Below are 15,738 nucleotides of genomic sequence, written 5' to 3'. Positions count from 1 at the left end.
TATATCAAACCCTTAAAACACCCTTTTGCCCAAGAAATTGCGCTGCTAGGAATTTATTATGGGGAATAAGTCAATGAGTGTGCAAAGATATATGCAAACATGTTTATAAAGTGTCATTTATAAGAGTAGAAAACTTAATGGCTAATTTTATTTTTAAAAGTGGTTATATCTGGAGTCATTAGGCATCAACCTTGGATCCATTATTTTCACCTTTTTTTTCATTTTATTTTTAAGCACAGAAAAAACTTATAAATTCACTTAAACACGTGTCTACCCTTATCCATAATTTAACAAAAAGTATAGTAGCACATATGGTTTAATCTTCTAGTGCAGTGTTTTCTTTACTTTTGAGTTTGCATCCCGCAATCCCTTTTTCTTCCTTTTCCACCCATTGCAGTACCCTTTCTATATACCTGGTACCTAGGATCTTCCCAACCCCAGGATTGAACCTGCGTCTCTTAAGTCTCCTGCAATCGCAGGCGGGTTCCCACCGGGGAAGCCCATCTAGGATATATACCCCAGATGTATCCTTGAATTACATCCTCCTTATTTTTTGCACACTTATTTTCTACAACTGACACAAATACAGTTTATTTTACTGTTTGACTAACATGAAATCATATTATAAGTACAGTTTTGCATGTTGCTTTTTTGACTAAACAACACTTCATGGAAATCTTTCCCAATCTACTCATCTGACTCTAAAAAAGTCATAAACTTAAATATTGACCATCAGTAGAAAAACTGTTTAAAAAATGGTACAGCCGTAATTTTTATCCAGCTATTAAAAGTAACAATGTAATCTATATGAATGAACAAAAATGTCAAGGATCTAATGTAAAGTAGAAAAAAGAACACTATAAAGCAGTATGTACCTTAGGAGTACATTTTTGTTTTTATAGACTGTGCTACTGGGCACATAAAAAATCCTAAATGGATATACAATAATAAAAGCAATTATTTCTGGTTAGTATGATTATAGAGAGAATTTTTTCATGTTTATAGTCTTTTGAATTTTCTAACTTTTTTAAATTTGTACATATACTACTTATAAAATAAGAAATATATATATACTTATATATACCACTTCCATTTAAAATAAATCTTTTTTCTAGTTGGTAGAAGAATTGATTAAATTACATAAATAAATATAATGGAAAAAGAGATTTCCATTAAGAAAAACAGTCAAAGGCAATGGGAGGTGCTTATATATGAGCACAGCATGTACATCTTAGCTCAAAGAAAAATGCATTTCAAGCCAATCAGAAAGAAGTGTCTATTTGGCAGTTCAACCTGTGATGAAACAGTACTTTAAATAGATTTTAATATTGAAATCTAACAGGTACTGAAATCATTTTTTTCAGCAGTTGCTATTAATTTCTAACATAAGTAGACAATATAAGTATATATAGTTTCTTATGTTTTCAGCAGAAAGTATTCTACTATAAAAATTCTACTTGAGGAAATAACTTTAAATTACCTTTATATCATCCCAGGTCACATGAATATTATTATAAAACCATCAGCTTGGATCAAGAGAATAAATTATTGCTTTCCAAATTAGCTTCACATTTGACCCATCTGCTTAAACGTGCTAAGATTATGGCAAAGCCTGAGGAATCCTTCTGCCAAAGCTTTCTGCTGACTTGGGACCCTTCTCCGTGGGTCTGAGGAGAGGATGCAAAGGAGCAATGCTACTTGGACAAAAGTCCGGTGTAACTTAATAGCACAGTTCCTTTCCTAATTGTTATTTTTCTCCAACCTATTCTTCTCTCCATTTCAGTTGGTTTCAAGGGAGAGTAAAATGTGAAAAAAAGCAAGCAAAAAAATCTTTCCCAGCTCTGCCCAACCTCAAACAGGACCCAACACCAAAAGCCCCCCCATCTGCTCCATACTTGGCTTGAGCTCTGCCTGGTCCTGGATCACATCCTTAGCCTCACTTAGTCTGTTTAAGGATGGTATCCTTTCAGCAGCTCCTACTGCCCCATATCCTCCATCTAGACCCTCCCTCCTCTAATACCAGCCACCATCAAAGCAGGCACTGTCTGCCACACCCACAGTCTTTTCAATTTTCCCCTTCTAGTCCCAGCAAAACTACATGCAGGCCTTCCCTGGTGGTCCAGTGGTAAAGAATCTACCTGCCAGTGCAGGAGACACAGGTTTGATCCCTGGTCCAGGAAGATCCCACACGCCATGGAGCATCTAAGCCCTGCACCACAACTACTAAGGCTTGCTCTAGAGCTCAGGGACTACAGCCACTGAACCCACGCGCTGCAAGTGAAGCCCGTGTGCCCTAGAGCCTGTCAACAAGAGAAGCCACCACAATGAGAAGCCCTTGCAATGCAACAAAGAAGAGCCCCCGCTCTCTGCAACTAGAGAAAAGCAAGCACAGCAACAAAGACCCACTCAACTAAAAAGGAATAATAAATACACACTTAAAAACCTACACACAAAGAGGAGCTTCACAAAGCTAGCAAATCTTATTCTGTTATTATGAACTCTATTGAACATTCGCATTTTTAAAGACAATTTTTAGAGCAATCTTAAGTCACAGCAAAATTGAGAAGGCACAAAAACTTCCCATATACCCCTTCCCCATCATGTGCATAGCCTGACCAACCATCAACATCACTGACCAGGCGGTACCTTTGTTACAACTGATGTACCTACACTGGCACTTCACAGTCACCCAAAATACACAGTTTACATTAAGGTTCAGTTTTTTCTCTTTTAAATATATATACTGCATTAAAGCACGGCTGACTTACAATGTTTCAGGTGCGCAGCAATGTGATTCAGTTATATATATATATATATATTTATATACACACACATAATCTTTTAGATTATTTTCCATTATAGTTTATTACAAGACATTGACTATAGTTCCCTGTTAAGGTTCACTCTTGGTGTCGTATATTACATGGGTATAGACAAATCCTTACATGTCATTGTTCAGTTCAGTCGCTCAGTCGTGTCCGACTCATTGCGACCCCATGAGTCGCAGCACACCAGGCCTCCCTGGTCCATCACCAACTCCCGGAGTTCACTCAGATTCACGTCCATCAAGTCAGTGATGCCATCCAGCCATCTCATCCTCTGTCGTCCCCTTCTCCTCCTGCCCCCAGTCCCTCCCAGCATCAGAGTCTTTTCCAATGAGTCAACTCTTCGCATGAGGTGGCCAAAGTACTGGAGTTTCAGCTTTAGCATCATTCCTTCCAAAGAAATCCCAGGGCTGGTCTCCTTCAGAATGGACTGGTTGGATCTCCTTGCAGTCCAAGGGACTCTCAAGAGTCTTCTCCAATACCACAGTTCAAAAGCATCAATTCTTCAGTGCTCAGCTTTCTTCATAGTCCAACTCTCACATCCATACATGACCACAGGGAAAACCATAGCCTTGACTAGACGGACCTTTGTTGGCAAAGTAATGTCTCTGCTTTTCAACGTGCTATCTAGGTTGGGCATAACTTTTCTTCCAAGGAGTAAGCGTTTTTTAATTTCATGGCTGCAGTCACCATCTGCAGTGATTTTGGAGCCCAAAAAAATGAAGCCTGACACTGTTTCCCCATCTATTTCCCATGAAGTGATGGGACCAGATGCCATGATCTTCGTTTTCTGAATGTTGAGTTTTAACTCAACTTTTTCACTTTCCTGTTTCACTTTCATCAAGAGGCTTTTTAGTTCCTCTTCACTTTCTGCCATAAGGTGGTGTCATCTGCATATCTGAGGTTATTGATATTTCTCCTGGCAATCTTGATTCCAGCTTGTGTTTCTTCCAGTCCGGCGTTTCTCAGGATGTATATTTGCCCTCCCTTTAAATCCTCTGTGCTCCTATTCATCCTTTCCCCATTCTCCCCAGCCCCCTGGCAACCGATAATCTTTTTATCATCTCCATAGTTTTACCTTTTCCAGAATGTCATATGGTTGGAATCATACATATGCAGCCCTTTCAGATTAGCTTCTTTCTCTTAACAATATGCATTTAAGGTTCCTCCATGTCTTTTCATGACTTGATAGCTCATTTCTTTTTAGTGCTGAATAATATTTTGTTGTTTCAATGTACCATGGTTTACTTATCCATTCACCTGCTGAAGGTCATTTTGGTTGCTTCCATGATTCAGCAACTATGAATAAAGCTGCTATAAACATCTGTGTGCAGGCTTTTGTGTAGACATGAGTTTTCAACCCCTTCAGGTAAATACCAAGGAGTAGGACTGCCGAACCATATGTTAAGAGTATGTGTATAGACTTTTTTTTAAGTCTTAGAGAAATTTTATTTTGGTGTGTCAATACATTAACATTCATGATTCAGGTTAGAATCACTAACATTTCTACAGATGAGTCATAACAGTATTAGTAATTTTCACTCATTAAATAAATGTGTCTTGAGTGCATAGGGATTAAAGTTCAATCCACAGTCATTTACAGATGTCTCATTTCCATGAAGTGCATCGTTCAGAACAGAAGATAATACCATACTGTATAGAATATGCATAGTCTTGTAAGAAACTGACAACCTGAAGTGACTACAGCATTTTGCACTTCCATCAAAAATGAAAATTCCTGTTGCTCAATATTTGGTGGTGTTAGTGTTCCAGATTTTGGCCATTCTAACAGTTGTATAGTGGTATATTGTTTTAATTTGCATTTCTACTTATTTGCCATTTGTATATCTTCTTTGGTGAGGTGTCTGTTAAGGTCTTTGACCTTTTTTTAATGAAGTCCAAATTACCCATTATTTCTTTAATGGATCGTGATTTTGATGTTGTATCTAAAAAGTCATCAACATACCCAAGACCATCTAGGTTTTTCCCATGTAATCTAAGAATTTTATATTTTTGTATTCTACACTGAGTAGAAAATTAACAAACATTAAGTTAATTTTGTGAACGGTGTAAGAGTTATATCTAAATTCATTTTTTTTTAATGTAGATGTCCAGTTGTTCCAACATCACTTGTTAAAAAGACTGTCTTTGCTCCATTGTATTGTCTTTGCTCTTTTTGCCAAAGATTGTTATTCAGTCACTAAGTCGTGCCCAACTCTTTGCGACCCCAGGGACTGCAGCGCACCAGGCTTCCTTGTCCTTCACTGCCTCCTGGACTTTGCTCAAATCCATGTCCATTGAGTCAGTGACGCTATCTAACCATCTACTCTTTCATGAAAGATTAGCTGATTATAAGGATGCGGGTCTCTCTCTGGGCTCTCTATTTCATCTGTCTATTCTTTACATAACAGCACAGCTTTTTAAAAAATTATTTATTTATTTTTGGCTGTGCGGGATCTTTGTTCCTAGGGGGGCTTCCCTCTAGTGGTACCAAGCAGGGGCTACTCTCTGGTCGTTGTGCACAGACCTCCCTTGCAGTGGCTTCTCTTGTTGAGGAGCATGGGCTTAGGGCCCAAGGGCTTCAGTAGCTGGGGCTCCCAGGTTCTAGATCACACACTCTAGTTGTGGTGCACGAGTTTAGTTGCTCCACGGCACGTGAGATTGTCCCAGAACCAGGGATCGAACCTGTATCTCCTGTACTGGCAGGTGGATGCTTTACCACTGAGCTACCAGGGAAGGTCAACACCACCCTTTCTTGATTATAATAGCTTGAAGTCATGTTCTGTCAGTCCTCCAACTCTGCCCTTCTCTAATACTGTACTGCTTATTCTCAGGTTTTTTTGTTTCTTCAGGTAAGCTTTAGAATCACCTTGTCAATATCCACAAAATAACTTGCATGAATTTTGGTTGAGATTACATGGCGTCTATACTTCAAACTGGGAAGACTTGACATACTGACACCACTGAATCTTCCCATCGACAACCATGGAATATTTCTCCACTTATTTATAGTGTTTCTTTGATTTCTTCCACTGAAGTGTCACAGTTTTCCTTAAATAGATCTTGTATTTTATTAAATTTATACTTAAGTATTTCAGTTGCTGATGCTAATTTAAATGGCACTGTGTTTTATATTTCAAATTCCACTTGTTCTATATAGATATATAGGAAAGCAGCTGACTTTTGTATACTAACCTTATATCCTACAACCTTGCTATAATCACTTATTCACTTATTAACCCCACTTATTTTTTTTTAAGTTAATTCATTCTGATTTTCTACAAAGATGAACACGCCACCTGCTAAAAGTTTTATCACTGCTCTTTGCGCCACCTTTCCATGCTGCCAGAATGGTGCACATGAATGTCCTGGCTGACGCTCTCAAGAGTATCAACAATGCTGAAAAGAGAGGCAAACGCCAGGTCCCTATTAGGCCATGCTCCAAAGTCATCTCCAGGTTTCTAACTGTGATGATGAAGCATGGTTGCATTGGTGAGTTTGACATCACTGATGATCACAGGGCTAGGGAAACTGTCATGAACCTCACAGGCAGGCTAAGTAAGTGTGGAGTGATCAGCCCAGATTTGATGTGCAACTCAAAAATTTACAAAAATGGCAGAATAACCATTAAGTATGAGGTAGGTTTTCAGTACACATTCTTCATAAGGTTGAAGATGTTCCTCTCTAATTCTAGATAACCGAGAGTTTTTGTCATGAAGGGTATCGGGTACTGTCAAATAGTTTTTCTGCCTCTATTAATATGATCATGTTCTTTTTCAGTCTGTTGATATGATCCATTACATTAACTGATTTTAAAATGCAGTACCACCTTGCATGCCTGGGATGAATTCCACTTGGATGTGGTGTATAACTCTTATTATACATTGTTGGATTTGATTTGCTAATATTTTGCTGAGGATTTCCATGCCTACATTTATGAGGGATGTTGGTTTGTAGTTTTCTTTATGGCAACTCACTCCAGTATTCTTGCCTGGAGAATCCCATGGACAGACGAGCCTGGCAGGCTATAGTTCATGGGATCTCAAGAGAGGTACATGACTTAGCACTATCTTTCTTTCTTTCTTTCTTAATGTCTTTGTCTGATTTTGGTATTAGGGTAATGCTGGCCTTACAGAATGAGTGAGCTTCTACTACCTGAAACAGATTGTAGAGAATGGTATAATTTCTTCCTTGAATGTTTGGTAGAATCACCAGAGACCCCTTCCGGGCCTGGTGCTTTATGTTTTAGAAAGTCATTAATTATTGCATCAAAGAAGTTTAATAGATTAAGGCCTATTCAGATTTCCTATTTCTTCTGAGTTTTGGCAAGTTGTATTTCAAGTAATTAGCCCTTTTCATCTACATTATCAATTCTATTGTAGGCAAAGAGTTATTCACAATATTCCTTTATTATTTGTTTAGTGCCACAGGATCTGTAGTGATCCTTTTTCATTTCTGATGTTAGTAAATTGTGTCCTCTCTCTTTTTCTCTTAGTTAAGTCTGCCTAGAGACTTACCAGTTTTTGTGAGCTTTTCAAAGAACTCTCTGGTTTCATTTACTTTTTCTATCAATTTCCTTGGTCAAGTCCATTGATTTCTTATTATTTTCTTCTGCTTGCTTTGGATGTAATTTGCTCTTCTTTTTCTAGTTTCTCAAGGTAGAAGCTTATATCATTGATTTAAATCTGTCTTCTTTTCTAATACATGTATTCAATGCTACAAATTTCCCACTAGGCACTGCTTTCGTTTCATTCCACAAGTTTTCATAATTTACATTGTCATTTTCATTAAGTTTAAAATATTTTAAAATTTCTCTTGAAACATCTGCTTTAACCCATGCTATTTAGAAATGTATTATTTAATATCAAAAGATTTGGGGGTTTTCAGTTATCTCTCTGTTCTTAATTTCTAGTTTAATATCACTATGATCTGAGAGAAGACATTGTATAACTTCTGTGCTTTTTACATTTATTAAAGTATGTTTAACGGTCCAGAATGTGGTTTATCTTGCTGAATGTTCCAGCTTCAGAAGAATGTATACTCTATTGTTGCTGAATAAGTAGTCTATAGATACCAATTATATCTAGCTGATAAGTGGTATGCTAGGGCCTTACTGACTTTCTGCCTGTTAGATGCATCCACTTTCTACATGAGGGTATCGAAGCCCCCACTGTGATAGTGAATTCATTTACTTTGTAATTCTATTAGTTTTTGTCACACGCAGTCTGACACTCTGTCATTAGGTATGTATACATTAAGGATTATTATGTCTTCTTGGAGATCTGACCTCTTTTTCATTACATAATGCCTCTCTTTATCCCTGATAATCCTCCTTGAAGTCTGCTCTGTCTGAAATTATTATAGCTACTGTTGCTTTCATTTAATGTTAGCATGCTATATTTTCCTCTATCCATTTATTTTCTTTTAACATTTTTACTGAAATATAGTTGATGTATAACATGTTATAGGTGGGCAAGAATCCCTTAGAAGGAATGGAGTGGCCCTCATAATCAACAAAAGAATCCGAAATGCAGTTCTTTGGGGTAATCTCAAAAGTTACAGGATGATCTCGGTTCATTTCTAAGGCAAATCGTTCAGCATTACAGTAATCCAAGTCTATGCCCCAACCACTAATGCTGAAGAAGATGAAGTTGAACAGTTTTATGAAGATCTAGAAGTCCTTCTAGAACTAACAACAAAAAAAGATGTCCTTTTCATCACAACGACTGGAATGCAAAAATAGGAAGCCAAGAGATACCTAGAGTAACAGGCAAGTTTGGCCTTGGAATACAAAATGAAGTAGGACAAAGGCTAACAGAGCTCTGCCAAAAGAACACACTGGTCATAGCAAACATCCTCTGTCAATAACACAAGAAATGACTCTACACATGGCCATCACCAGATGGTCAATACCAAAATCAGATTGATTATATTCCTTGTAGCCAAAGAAGGAGAAGCTCTAAACAGTCAGCAAAACAAAATCTGGAGTTGATTGTGACTCAGATCATCAGCTCCTTACTGCAAAATTTGGGCTCAAATTGAAGAAAGCAGGGAAAACTACTAGGCCATTCAGGTATGACCTAAATCAAATCCCTTATGATTATACAGTGGAGGTGACAAATAGATTCAAGGGATTAGATCTGGTGGACAAGAGTGCCTGAGGAAGTATGGATGGAGGTTCGGAACATTGTTTATAGAAGGTGGTGACCAGAACTATCCCCAAGAAAAAGAAATGCAAGAAGGCAAAGTGATTGTCTGAAGAGGCCATACAAATAACTGGGAAAAGAGCAGCGAAAGGCAAAGGAGAAAGGGAAAGATATACCCAACTGAAAGCAAAGTTCCAGAGAATAGTAAGGAGAAAAAAGAAAGCCTTCTTAAATGAACAATGAAAAGAAACAGAGGCAAAAAACAGAAAGAGAAAGACTAGAGATCTCTTCAAGATGGAGATACCAAGGGACCATTTCATGCAAAGATGGGCACAATATAAGACAGAAACAGCAAGGAGCTAACAGAAGCAGAAGACATTAAGAAGAGGTGGCATGAATACACAGAAGAACTGTACAAAAAAAGGTCTTAATGACCTGGATAACCACAATGGTGTGGTCACTCACCTAGAGCCAGACATCCTGGAGTGTGAAGTCAAGCGGACCTTAGGAAGCATCACTACAGATAAAGCGAGTGGAGGTGATGGAATTCTAGCTGAGTTACTTCAAATCCTCAAAGATGATGCTTTAGCAGCACTTTAACAGTGCTTCACTCAATACGCTGGTAAATCTGGAAAACTCAGCAGGAGCCACAGGACTGGAAAAGGTCAGTTTCCATTCCAATCCCAAAGAGAAGAGCAATGCCAAAGAATGTTCAAATTATCGTACAATTGCACTCATTTCACATGCTAGCAAGATTATGCTCAAAATCCTTCAAGCTAGGCCTCATCAGCACGTGAACCAAGAACTTACAGACAGAGGGCAGGAGAAGTGGGTGACAGAGGATGAGATGGTTGGATGGCATCACTGACTCAATGGACATGAGTCTGAGCAAACTCAAGGAGATAGTGAAGGGACAGTGAAGCCTGGCGTGCTGTAGCCCATGGTGTTATAAAGAGTTGGACACAACTTAGCAATGAACAACAACAAATACAATATAGTATTTCACAATTTTTAAATGTTATATTCCATTTATAGTTTAAAATATTAGCTATATTTCTTGTGTTGTTCAATATATCCTTGTAGATTATTTTATATAATATTTTATGTAATATGTATTATAGTTTGTATCTCTTAATCCCCTGTTCCTATACTGGCCTTTCCTTTTTCCCTTTCCCCTCGGCTAACCACCCATATTTGTACCCTAAATCTGTGAGTCTATTTCTTTTTTGTTACATTCACTAGTTTGTTGTATTTTTTAGACTCCACAAATAAGTAACATCATACAGCATTTGTCTTTTGCTAACTTCACTTAGCATATTTTCTAAATCATCCATGTTGTTCCAAGTGGAAAATTTTCATTCTTTTTTATGGCTAATAGTCCATTGCATATATAAACCACATTTTATTTATCCATTCATTTGTTGATGGACATGTGAGTTGCTCCCATATTTTGGCAATGGTGAATAATGCTGCTATGAACACTGGGGTGCATGTATCTTTTCAAAATAGTGGGTTTTTTCAGACATATACCCAGGAGTGGAATTGCTGGATTATATGTTTGTTCTATTTTTAGTTTTTTGAGACACCACCATACTATTTTCCACAGTAACTGTACCAGTTTACATTCCCACCAACAGCAGATGAAGATTCCCTTTCCTCTGCATTCTTGCCAACATTTGTTATTCATGTTCTTTTTGAAGACAGCCATTCTGACAGGTATGAAGTAACATCTCCTGATGGTTTTGATGGATTAGCAATGTTGAACATCTTTTCATGTGCCTATTGGCCATCTGCATGTCCTCTTTGGAGAAATGTCTATTCAGGTCTTCTGCACATTTTTTAATCAGGTTGTTTTGGATTTTTTTATGTTGAATTGTATGAGCTGTTTATATATTTTGGATATTAACCCTTTATGGGTCATATCATTTGCCAATATTTTCTCCCATTCAGTGGGCTATCTTTTCATACTGTCAATGGTTTCCCTTACTGTGCAAAATCTTTTGAGTTTAATTATGTTCTATTTATTTTTGCTTTTATTTCCTTTGCTTTAGGAGACTGATCCCCCAAAATATTGCTGCAACAAGCAAAGCATCTTTCCTACATCCATATAAGAGCCAAAGGAATCCATACATAGTCTTAAAAAATTTGAGGAGAAACTGGAATCATAATTGGCACTTATATTGAGGATTACAGACCTTTGATAACATATATCCTATTTATAAGATGCTGTATCATTAAGAGTAACCATACCTTTTAAATGCATGTTTGAAAATCCAGACCTATTTAACTTTCTATTCAGAAATCTTAGGCCTTAAAAAATGTTTATCTTCTCATTCATTTCAGGAATACCTTGGATTTTCTTCTCTTATAGAAACATTAAGTTATATTGACATGGGGAAGAGTATAGCAAAAGTTAGTTTTTTAATGGGACACTTTACCAAACCTGCTATCTTGCCCTAAAACAAAAGACCCAGGAACTGCACAATAATCCCAGATTCAGCTCTTGTCCTTTACTTTCTTTTCACATACTTTCTTTCTTGGTTCACATTCCTTTGTGGGACAGACACCACGTTGGATGTATCTTTGTATAGCACACTGCCTTGTGTCCATTAGATGATTAAATTATAAATTCTACTATTAAAAAATATTTTCACTGGTTTTCTTGATCAAAAGTTGAAGAACTGTTGTCAAATAAGTACATTTCAGAGAAGCAAAAGAGAACATTTAGAGCACTTTTAACTTTCATTTTTACCATAACTCATAATAAAAACTTCACTACATACCATAACAATTATATACCTATGAACATATACATTTATCTATTTAAGTCAAAAGTTATAAGCAAAAATATAACTACCCTCAACACATCTGAAGCTCTTGGTTATTTCCTATTTTGTTTTTTAAAAGGCTGCTAATAACCACTAGAAAATGTTCTAATGATTTATGATCCATTCTTTAAAAATAATGATTCAGAGAACTATCTTCTAGAAACAAATATGGAAGCAAATAATAAATAAACTGGAAAAAAGTTTTAAAATAACGGTTACTTACCTGGTTGATGCAAAAACAACATTGAATGGCATCTGCTGATAAAATGGAAGGAACGGCCTGGGGAAGAAAGGAAAACACAAATGTGGGACTTCTGCACTATGTGTTTGCTAAGTTTCCTGCCACTGCCAATATTTGTCCCTTAAAATCAGTGAGTTTGAATACTTTGTGTATCAGCAATTCTCAAACTTTGGCACACACAAAATTACTGGGGAGTGGGAAGCTGCTGCTGCTGCTGCTAAGTTGCTTCAGTTGTGTCTGACTCTGTGCGACCCCAGAGACGGCACCCACCAGGCTCCCCCGTCCCTGGGATTCTCCAGGCAAGAATGCTGGAGTGGGTGGGAGTGGGAAGATTCTTGTTTAAAATTCAAATCCACAGGTCTAGCCCAGCAGACTCAGTGGATTCAAGGTAGAGCCAATTAATCTGCATTTGTAATAAACATCCCCATGTGTTTGCTGCAGATGGGAAACAAGCCACACCTGAGAAACAGTGCCCTATACTTAGGCTTCAGCTGGTCATTAGTTCCCAGCAACTTCTCAAGTTCCCTGAGATGTTCTGAAATTTCCAGTGATTTACTTTAAGCCGCCCCCCGACCCCTGCCCCGAAAGTCTAGAAACTGAGTATACTATGTAAAGAATTTCATTCCTCTGAAAAACTCAGCATCATAAAACATCCATAAGGAGGTTGTTCATAAATAATGTGCATTACAAATTTACTTTCTCTAATGAACTTATGTAGGTATGACATCAAGTTATACATCTGAGTTAGTTATTTTGCTAACTCAGATAGGACCTAGAGGGAAATCCGCATCTTTTTTTTCTAATCTGAGTGTATGATTATCACGTGTGTATTCATCACGAATGAAACAAGGTGAATCTTTTGACCATGTTGGTTTTGGTAACATTCACACAAAGACAGCAAATGTCACCTATTTGCCCTCTTTTAACACTTTTCCCTGCACTATCGCTGTCATGTGTCTTTCCTCTATCTCACCTCATTTGATGACTTCATTTTCTTCTTTTTGTTAAGAAAGATACATTCTTATTTGCAATTGGTATCTCTAAGGTCAGGCAGACTTAGTTGGAATCGCAGCTCTACACTTGCTAATTCATAATAGAGTAACCTTGAGCAATTTACTTCTCCTCTTTTGGTCTCAGCTTCCTAACTGGTAAAATGGGGATAATATATCCTATCCTATATTTCTGTTCTGAAAATTGATGTTATATACGTAAAGCACTTATAAAGTGATACCTGGCGTATTGCATGACTTAAATATGAGAGCTGCTATCATTATTACAAAGAGGTCTCTAATAATATTAGGGCTCATATTCATCAGTAATTATTTCCTACCTTTCAAAATATTTATAGCGATTCTTTCCAGTAACATCAGGATCTTCATAAACTTCTTTAGGCATCTGAAAAGAAGCATCAATTCTAAAACGAAGCAGGAAAACATTATTCAAGTTGAACATATTATTTCCAAATATAATTTTTATTTCATATTCATTCTCAGTTGCTAAATCGTGTCTGACTCTTTGGATCCCATGGACTATAGCCCACCAGGTTTCTCTGTCCATGGAGTTTTCCAGGCAAGAATACTGAAGTGGTTGCCACTTTCTACTCCAGGGAATTTTCCCACCCCAGGGATCGAACCCATGTCTCTGCATCTCCTGCACTGACAGACAGATTCTTTACCACTAGCACCACTGGGAAGCCCCTATTTCATATTTATATGTCTATAAAGTAGGAGATACACCTGAGACTGAGAGCAAAGTCTTCTGTAACATGTGTCTTACTGTCCTACACCTCAATAATTACTTTTCCTGAGCCAGGAAACCAGGAGCCAACAAGAGGAACTGAAAGCTAATAAATGAGTAAATTTATGAAATTCCACATACAAAAATGTTCATTTTTAGTTACCAGTGCATGAGAATTACAAAATTAAAAAAAAAAAACACAAAATTTTATGTCTAGGCTGTAAGGTAGCATTGTAAAAGAAATTTACTATGTATGAACTTGTAAATATTCTTTAAACAAATAAGGAATTTGACAGACCCATCGCTGAAGGTACTTTGGTTGCAGGTCTCCAAAAAGTCTACTTGGATACTAGCAGAAAAGTACACTTGCAATTTCTAAGACGGATCAAAGAAATTGGATGGATCAAAATGCAGTCACCTCTACCTTCAGTGGTAAGTTATCATGTAATATATACCATAACCTTTGGAGAACACCTATTAGGTTGGTGCAAAGTAACTGTGGTTTTGCACTGTTGAACTTTGCCATTTGATACTGGAATGTGGTTATGTTATACACCATTTCAATGCTCATTTCTTGCTTTATATTTTCTTTTGCTAATGACTTATCACTTGCTGTTTATTTTATATTTATTTTAGACTACGGAAATGATGTTAAAGAAAAAGCAAGTTCAAGCAATTTTCTTATTCAAGTTCAAAATGGGTCATAAAGCAGAGCAGGAAACTAGCAACATCAACAATGCATTTGGCCCAGAAACTGCTAACAAACATATAGTGCAGTGGTGATTAAAGAAATTTTGCAAAGGAGGCAAGAGCCTTGAAGATGAGGAGCACAGTGGCTGGTCATCCGCAGTTGACAATGACCAACTGAGAGCCATCATCGAAACTGATCCTCATACAACTACATAAGAAGCTGCCTAAGAACTCAACGTCAACCTTTATATGGTCATTTGGCATTTGAAGCAAATTGGAAACGTGAAAAAGCTTGATAACGGTGCCTCATGCTGCTGCTGCTAAGTTGCTTCAGTCGTGTCTGACTCTGTGTGACCCCATAGACAGCAGCCCACAAGGCTCCACCGTCCTTGGGATTCTCTAGGCAAGAACACTGGAGTGGGTTGCCATTGCCTTCTCCAATGCAGGAAAGTGAAAAGTGAAAGTGAAGTCGCTCAGTCGTGCCTCATGAACTGACTGCAAATCAAAAAAACCATCATTTTGAAATGTCACCTCTTATTCTACGCGACACTGAACCACTTCTCGATTGGATTATGATGCGTGACAAAAAGTGGATTTTATAAAACAACTGGCAACAACTAGCTCAGTGGTTGGATGGAGAAGAAGCTCCAAAAACACTTCCCAAAACCAAACGTGCACCAAAAAAAGGTCGTGGTCATTGTTTTGGTGGTCTGCTGTCTGTCTGATCCACTACATTTTTCTGAGTCCCAGCAAAACCATTACATCTGAGAAGTATGCTCAGCAAATAATGAAATGCACCAAAAACTGCAACACCTGCAGCCACTATTGGTCAACAGAATGGACCCAGTTCTTCTCCACAGTGCCTGACTGCAAGTTTCACAACCAGCAATCCAAAACTTGAACAAATTGGGCTAAAAAGTTTTACCTCATTTGCCATATTTACCTGACCTCTCTCCAATCAACCACCACTTCTTCAAGCATCTCAACAACTTTTTGCCAGGAAAACACTTCCAAAACCAGCAGAAGGCAGAAAATGCTTTCCAAGAGTTCATCAAATCCTGAAACATGTATTTTTACACTACAGGAACAAACCAGCTTATTTCTCATTGGCACAAATGTGTTGACTGTAATGGTTCCTATTGTGATTAATAAAGATGTGTTTGAGCCTCGTTATAATGATTTAAAATTCACAGTCTGAAATCACAATTACTTTTGTACCAACCTATTACTAACCAATAAACCTATAACTGTTGCTTCCGAATCCAGATTGT

The 15,738-nt window shown here is 37.5% G+C and overlaps 1 protein-coding gene across 1 annotated transcript in view; it reads right to left on the bottom strand.

The window, feature by feature from the left end:
* The window catches only part of CFAP91 (cilia and flagella associated protein 91), a 97,945-nt gene that overhangs the window by 69,866 nt on the left and 12,341 nt on the right, over positions 1 to 15,738 (bottom strand). Inside the window, exons 4-5 of the mRNA XM_052643896.1 lie at positions 13,371 to 13,454; positions 12,023 to 12,079 (exon numbers count right to left, since the gene is read on the bottom strand). Coding sequence (XP_052499856.1) covers positions 12,023 to 12,079; positions 13,371 to 13,454 — 141 coding nt within the window. The remainder of the gene's footprint in view (positions 1 to 12,022; positions 12,080 to 13,370; positions 13,455 to 15,738) is intronic.

The sequence above is a fragment of the Budorcas taxicolor genome, chromosome 1 (genome assembly GCF_023091745.1).
Source record: "Budorcas taxicolor isolate Tak-1 chromosome 1, Takin1.1, whole genome shotgun sequence".
Lineage (NCBI taxonomy): Eukaryota > Metazoa > Chordata > Mammalia > Artiodactyla > Bovidae > Budorcas > Budorcas taxicolor.
Note: the sequence above shows the minus strand (reverse complement) of the source record. Positions and strands in the feature narration are given on the sequence as shown.